We start from the raw sequence: 7,935 nt of genomic DNA on the forward strand, positions 1-7,935 counted from the left end.
GGTGTTGCCATGATGATTCATTTCTCCTCCTAAGGCAGAATACGTAAAGGAGGAGGTGAAGAGGTGAGTATAATCTTTGTGCTCCTGACTTCCCCTACTTGTGCACTTGCATTTGCACTTGGTAGATATGCTGTGTCCTATTACACGTGGCTCATTCTGATACGTGCACGTACACGCCAAACCCTGCAGAGCAGCCCAGCTCTGGTTTTCTATGGTACGGATTTCCCCACCCTGTTGATATTGTGAGTACACTTGCGCTTCAGCGTTTGGTGTGGTTCTCTTGAAGACTATAATCTGTGCGGACTGGGATCTGAGCTGTCACAGCTCTTTCACAGCTCTAATCACAAAGTCTTTATGAACAGTAATGTGCAGCTCTGTAGAGTTTGCACCTGAAAATGCTGAAAAGGCAGAAAGTATTTCAGGTGAAGCTCAGGCATCTGGAAAGCGTCTGCCAGACAGTGAGTGACTTGTCATCTGTCCATATGTTCTTTGTGCCGATGATGAGGGAAGGTGAGCATATGCGAAGGCCTGGGTCACGCTTAGAGTGGTGTTGAGAGCTAGGGCATGTTATTGTGGTGGAGCAATGTCTGAGTATTGTGTCAGTGATGCTCCTAGTGGCCCAGAGTTGGTCCTCGGCATGTGTCACTGGGAGGGTGATTTTGAGTGGGGAAGAGTCTTGCCTGATGGAAATGGAGATGCTGGGTGTCTGTGTAAAGGTCTGTGTCATTGTGGAAGGAGTGGAGAACGTCCGCTGAGCTGGAGATCTCATTTCCCATGGCGTGTTGGAGAAGATGCCCATAGAAAACCTTGAGAAGAGGCCTGATGTGCAGAGCTGATTCCTCAGGATCCTCTCAGGTCCTCCAGAAGTTCTGCACATCCCTGCACCCTTTTGTCCTCTGTGGTATTCCTATGTGATGTGAAGACATCTGCCATAGGTTCGTTTAATCATTCGCTCCTGAAGATGATATGTTATTGGTCAAATAGGTGGGTTTTGAAGTTTGAGACACTTTGTGCTCTGTAAAGCTCTCCTTGTTCATCTCCCTGCTCATCTCTTTGCCTTGCTAGGCAGGGGAAGAAGTGATGTCTGTATTCAAGATGTTGGCAAGCCTTGTGTTTCAAACCAGTGGAATGGATTCCTTTGGTTAGCTACTCTCAGCCAAAATTCTCACCCTTTTAGTTTTTCTTCTCTCACATTGGCAATGTGTTGGTAACAGCGGATGAGATACAGACGGCAGAATTTTGCAGCTGCCTGCTTGTAGAGCTTTGTGCCGTTTGGCATCAGTGTAGGGCATGTCTTTTGCATTTTCTTGAGCTGAGGTTGAAGTTGAGAGAATGTCCTTAGCTTTCAGGTGTGCCTTCTGCTTTCCCTGTGTCGTGGGGTTGTCTGAATCGGTGAATGACTGGTGACAGATGCTCTCCCTCCACCTCTTGCACATGGAGAGGTGGAGGAGAGATAAAGAGATTTACGAGTTTAGAAGTAACTAACCTTCTTTAATGAAATATTAGTAGTACAATAAAAAGGAAGTAATGAAATACATACAGTGCATACAAACCATATCGAGCTCCCAGGATGATGTCAGTGGCTGGCATAGGGGAAGTCCCAGACTGGATTCAGTGATGGATGGGAACTGGATTCCAGAGCTGGAGTCAGGAATGCACCGATGGGGATCAAAGGCAGATGAACAGACAGGGTCCTCCTTAGAAGCCAGCCTTTGAAGAAAGAGAGCTGACCCTTTGATCCCTCAGCTTTTATACTGAGCATGGGGCAGACAGAATGGAATACTCCTGTTGGTCAATTTTTAATCTGATCACTCTGAGAACGAGCAATCTTCTGAACAATATGCTGTTAATTTCAGAGAGTCAGAAGAGACCTAGGTAAGGAGTAAAATTACTGAACAGAAAGTTGGTTGTGTTTTAGCTCAAACCAGGACACCGTTTGACAGAATGGCATGAGGGAGCACTTCACACTGTATAGCAATTTCCAGCTTTAGCAGAACATAATTTTTTTTCTGTTCAGGTTCCTCAGAAATCTCTGATAATATTAAGGGAAAATGTGCCTTAAAACCAGTTCTCCTGTCTTGAAGATGCTTGTTATTCTGAAGAAGCAGCCAGGTAAGTCAATGATACCTTAGAGAAGGTGCGTTTGAGAGACAGGTGTACTTTTATTCCTGTTCAGTGGTGTTATCTTTATGTTGGGTGGATAAAATATTGCCTGGATTTTAAAGTCTGTAGGCTTGGAGCAGCAAAGCGCCACTGCCTGCCCTTGTTCCTTTCCTTCCACTTGCAGGCACAGTGTGAGCAGACGGCAGCAAGCATGGAGGGAGGAGGGATTGCAGTGCATTTCTCTGGGTGGATGTGTCGGGTGTTGTGGGGATGTTCTCAGTGAAAATGTCATGGTGTTATCTTGGTGGCTTTTGTCTGGCTGTGTTTCATGGTGATGAAGGACCGGTATTCTTGGGGGCTAATGTCCCTGGGTACTGAGGATCTTGTTGTGTTCTGGCAGTGCGTGCCTGCCTGAACGAGACAGCAAGAGCTTGCCATTCAACGTGCAGGTGGAAAATGAGGCCAGAGGAACAGCTCTTCCCTCAGATACCATCTTGGAGGATTTTCATGCTGTTCTGTGATGGTTTTGAGTTCCCAACAGACTCCCTTAAATTGTTTATGCTCATTGAAACCTGTTTCTGCAGATGTCCAAGTACGTGGGGCTTGTGTTTCTGAGGGTGGTGGGTTCTGTTGTGGTGTAGCAGGTCTGTTCTTTGCCATATGATTGCCTTGCTGTGTTATTTGGTGGGTCGTTGAGTGGACTGGAGGCTGAAGGTTGTTGTCTTCTTCCAGAAGGAATGAGGATATGCAGGGGCAGTCTGTCTGTATTGCATAGACTGTAGGAAAGCGGATGTTTCTTCTCCATGTGGAGGCATGGAAGGCGGAAGGGTAGGGGAATGAGAACTCTTGTCAAGGGCATTTCCATGCTTCATAGCAAGTGTGGTGTAGTGATGTGGAAAATATTTTGTTAAAGGGGTAAAAGAAGAGAGAAGGGTGGAAGGAGAAGAGAACAGGAAGCAATGTAAGGACAGGACAGAGAAGAAAAGAAAAAGGAAGAGAAAGACAAGAAGGAGGAGAGAAAATAGAAGAGGAAGAGAAACGAAGAAGGACTAATGGGAAAGGAAGAAGGAAAGAATGAGAATGGAAGCAGGATAGGAAAGAATCTGTGCCAGGTAAAAAGAAGCAAGGGAGAAAGAAAGGAGGAAGAAAAAGGAAGTAAGGAAGGAGGGAACGAATGAAAAAGCAAATGAACAAACAAACAAATGATAGAGGAGATTGCTAGCTCGCAGTAATGTTATCTCTGCATGGTTAATGGAGTTGAGGACCTAGGCGTTCTTAGTACTCAGGGACATGGTGTAAAGGCTTGATGAGAAGTAGTGAGGAAGAGGAAGGAGATATCGCCTGAGGGCATGTCCATGATCCACGGCAGGTGTGATGTAGTCATATAGAAAACAGACTGGTAAAGGGAAGAAGAGAATGGGAGGGTAGGACAGGAAAAAGAAGAGAAGGAGTAAGGGGATACAGAAGAGAAAGAAGGAGGGAACAATAGAGAGAAAGAAAAGCAATAGAGAGAAAGAAAGTTCGAAGCACGGAGTAGAAAGAAAAGCAAAAGAGAGAAAGAAAGTTTGAAGCAAGGAGTAGAAGGAAAAGCGACCAAGAGAAAAAAAGTATGAAGCAAGGAATGGAAAGAAAGAAGATAAAGGAAGAAACGATAGAGGAGTTTACTAGTATGCACCGATGCTATCACAGGACCGAGAAAGGAGGGTAGGGAGACGAAGAAAGCAAGAAGGCAAGAAACAAGGAAAGAAGGAGGAAAACAAAATAAATTTTAAAAAAAGGAAATAAAAAAACAAGGAAGGAATAAATGAGGCAAGGAGGTAATAAAGGAAGGAAGATGAGAAAGAAGAGAAAGAAAAGAAATGATGAAGGAGACTGCCAGGGTGCAGCACGATATTCTCTAGACGCTGAACTGGTCCCTAACAGCCTCCGCCTTGGTTAAAGTCCCGATCTCCGGCGCGAATGTCCCGTAATTGGCGCTGATGGCTCCGCCTTTGATGGTGTCCGCCGCGGCGCGACTGGGGAGCTGCCAACATGGGAAAGAAGAGAGAAGGACGGAAGGAGAAGAGAACGGGGAGTAAAGACCAGGGCACGGCAGGGCAAGAACGAAACGAAGAATGAAGAAGAGAGAGAGGAAGAAGAAGGTGGAAAGATAAGAAAGAGGAGAGAGCAGAAGGAAGGCAGTAAAGTAGAAAACGATTATAAAAACGTAGGAAAGAAAAAGGCAGGAGGAACGAGGAAGAAAGGGATAAAGGAATCTAAGGAAGCAAACAGCAAGCAAGCATGGAAAAGGAAAGAAAGAGAGGAAGAAGAAAAAAAAGGGTAAAAGGAAGACACAGGAGAGGAGATGAGGAGCTCGGGTCCGGGGACGCGTTTAGTGGTGTAGAGCGTGCGAGACGTCGGAGCAGCACACGGTGTCGCTGCAGGCTCAGAAACGGCGTGGGAGCGTTGAGGCGGCTCCGCCCCGGTGCGGCGGAGAGCCCGGCTGTGAGCGCGGGGGGGCGGCGCGGCGCGGTGAGGAGAGCCGGTGCGTCCGGGCGGCGGCGGGCTGGGCGGCGGCGATGGTCGTGAGTTGGTGTTCCGTGTTGCGGGTGGTGGTGGTGGTGCAGGCGGCGTGGTCGCTGGTCGCTGGTCAGGTGCGGTACTCGGTGCCGGAGGAAGCCAAGGCCGGGACGGTGGTGGGTCGTCTGTCGCAGGACCTGGGCCTGGAGGCGGGCGAAGCGGAGTCGCGGCGCCTGCGTCTGGTGTCGCAGGGCCGTCGTGCGAGCGTGGAGGTGAGCGGGGCGAGCGGGGCGCTGGTGGTGAGCTCGCGTCTGGACCGGGAGGAGCTGTGCGGGAAGAGCGCGCCGTGCGCCCTGCGCCTGGAGGTGCTGGTGGATCGGCCGCTGCGCGTCTTCCACGTGGAGCTGGAGGTGACCGACATCAACGACAACGCCCCGCTCTTCCCCGCCACCCGCAAAAACTTCAGCATGGCGGAATCGTCGTTGCCGGGGTCCCGGTTTCCGCTGGAGGGCGCATCGGATGCAGATATCGGAGCGAACGCGGAGCTCTCCTATACACTCAGCCCCAGCGACAATTTCGGTTTGGAAGTGAAATCTAAAAATGAAAACAAAGTGTCGCTAGTCCTCGTATTAAAGAAATCTGTGGACCGCGAGACTTTGCCTGTGCACCGTTTGGTGTTGACGGCGAGTGACGGTGGCCGTCCGTCGCTGACGGGCACGATGGAGCTGTTGATCTCGGTGCTGGATGCCAACGACAATGCGCCCCAGTTCAACCAGTCAGTGTATCAAGTGCAGCTGCAGGAGAATGTTCCCCCGGGAACTGTGTTTCTGCAGCTAACAGCGACAGACAAAGATGAGGGAATTAATCAGGAGGTATATTATTCGTTTAGCGATATGATGCCTGCCAAAGTTCAGGACCTTTTCATAATTGACAGAAATTCCGGGGAAATACGGACTGCCAGTGAACTGGATTTTGAAGACGTTCAGTCGTATGACCTGGAGATCGAAGCGAGAGACAAGGGGACGCCCCCGCTGTCGGGCCATTGCAGCGTGGAGCTGGAGGTGTTGGACGTGAACGACAACGCGCCGGAGGTGTGGGTGACGTCGCTGTCGGTGCCGGTGTCGGAGGACGCGGCGGTGGGGACGGTGGTGGCGCTGCTGAGCGTGTCGGACCGGGACTCGGGGTTGAACGGGCGCGTGCGGTGCGCGGTGTGGCCGGCGTCGCCGTTCGGTCTGGTGTCGACGTTCGCGGGGTCGTACTCGCTGGTGCTGCGGGAGGCGCTGGACCGGGAGCGGGTGTCGGAGTACGAGGTGGAGGTGCGTGCGGAGGACGGCGGGTCGCCGCCGCTGCGCGCCAGTCGCGGGGTGCGTGTGCCGGTGTCGGACGTGAACGACAACGCGCCGGCGTTCGCGCAGGCGGTGTACACGGTGCTGGCGCGGGAGAACAACGCGGCGGGCGCGGAGCTGGCGCACGTGTGGGCGCGGGACCCGGACGAGGCGGGCAACGGGCGCGTGAGCTACTCGGTGTGGGAGGGCGGTGTCGGGGCCGCGTCGTCGGGCGGGGGGTGGCGGTCGGCGTCGAGCTACGTGTCGGTGGACGCGGAGAGCGGGCGGCTGTGGGCGCTGCGGCCGTTGGACTACGAGGAGGTGCAGGTGCTGCAGTTCGAGGTGCGTGCGGTGGACGCGGGGGAGCCGTCGCTGTGCGGCAACGCCACGGTGCAGGTCTTCGTGGTGGACGAGAACGACAACGCGCCGGCGCTGCTGCCGGCGTCGGGCGGCGGCGCGTGGTCCGGGTCGTCGTCGGAGGCGGCGTCGGTGCCGGGGTCGGGGTCGGTGTGGGCGTGGGCGTGGGCGTCGTGGGGGACGCCGGCGGGGCAGGTGGTGGCGAAGATCCGGGCGGTGGACGCGGACTCGGGCTACAACGCGTGGCTGCGCTACGAGCTGTGGGAGCCGCGGGGGAAGGGCCCGTTCCGCGTGGGGCTGTACAGCGGCGAGGTGAGCACGGCGCGGGCGCTGGAGGAGGCGGACGGCCCGCGGCAGCGGCTGGTGATCGTGGTGCGTGACCACGGGGAGCCGTCGCTCTCGGCCACGGCCACGCTGAGCGTGTCGCTGGTGGAGGGCGGCGAGGCGGCGCTGGCGGCCGCGGGCTCGTCGTCGTCGTCGTCATTGTCGGGGGTAGGGCTGCGTCCGGCGGAGGGCGGCGCGTCGGTGTCGTCGTCTGCGGCGACGAACGTGTGGCTGGTGGTGGCGACCTGCGCGGTGTCGAGCCTGTTCCTGCTGGCGGTGGTGCTGTACGTGGCGTCGCGGTGGGCGCCGCGGGCGGCCGTGCTGTCGGGGCCCGGTGCGGCGACGCTGGTGTGCGCCAGCGAAGTGGGGAGCTGGTCGTACTCGCAGCGGCAGAGCCGGAGCCTGTGCGTGGCGGACGGCGCGGGCAAGAGCGACCTGATGGTTTTCAGCCCCAACTTCCCGCCGGCGCCGGCGCCGCCCGTCCCCGCGGCGAAGGAGTCGCATCCGGAGGCGCCCGCTCTCCTGGACACGGTCAGTGGCCCTCCCTTTCTCGCCTCTCGCCCCTTTCCCCTTTCTCTCCCTTCCGTCCCGTCCCCTGATCAGTCGCTGTTGGGAGGGGGTCTCATCCCGCGGGGGCGGTGGGTGGTTGTCGGGTGCTTAATAATGTGAATGGGACCTGTTAATGAGAGCACCTCCCTTTGCGTCCTTGCCACAGCTTCCCGCCCCTTGTTTCGGGGGAAAGATAAAGAAAGATTTGACAGACCCAGCAGCAGTTACAGCCCGCAGCTGAGGTTCGGTGTTGTGGGTGAGTTGTGTTTCTGTAGAGTAAAATGACGGCCGATTACGATGAGAGGTTCCACGAGGTCAGGTTTGCAGACGCTCTGTCCTTGCTGGTGTGTAGCATTTCCACCCGAGCTTGCTGAAGGAGTGCAAGAGACACAGGCTGTGGTGGTGACAGTCCCCCAGGCACTCTTTCGTGTTTTATTGCCTTCACTGACTGCTGACCGTGCTGGTATTAGATGTGGTTTATTCTCTGTCCTCCTTTCATTCTCGTCTGCAATAGACTTTTGCACAATTGGGACTTGTCATGGGTTTTCTCTTCCAATGCTCTAATTTCTCCCTGTTATTTGACCCATTGGAGTCATTATGAACATTGGGAAGTCATTGTGGAATTTTCCTGTGTTGTTTTTCCAAGTATATTGTAACTAAAGCTAGTAGTAGAAAGTGTTTAGTCAGAGGAGTATGACCCAAGGTGTTAGAAACGGGAACATTTTTTTTCTTCTCCCACTCTCCTACCCGGGTTGTGAACTTTTGTTTCTGGCTGGAC

At 54.0% G+C, this 7,935-nt stretch overlaps 1 protein-coding gene across 1 annotated transcript; it reads left to right on the plus strand.

Annotated features, from left to right (window-relative positions):
• The first annotated feature begins 4,602 nt into the window (after positions 1-4,602).
• LOC141750026 (protocadherin alpha-2-like) lies at positions 4,603-7,531 on the plus strand. The gene is made up of 2 exons (XM_074604425.1): positions 4,603-7,139; positions 7,433-7,531. Exons 1-2 carry the CDS (start codon positions 4,662-4,664, stop codon positions 7,529-7,531), a joined length of 2,577 nt encoding a protein of 858 aa, XP_074460526.1. The 5' UTR covers positions 4,603-4,661.
• The last annotated feature ends 404 nt before the right edge of the window (positions 7,532-7,935 follow it).

Source organism: Larus michahellis, chromosome 11 (assembly GCF_964199755.1).
Source record: "Larus michahellis chromosome 11, bLarMic1.1, whole genome shotgun sequence".
NCBI classification, from domain to species: Eukaryota; Metazoa; Chordata; class Aves; order Charadriiformes; family Laridae; genus Larus; species Larus michahellis.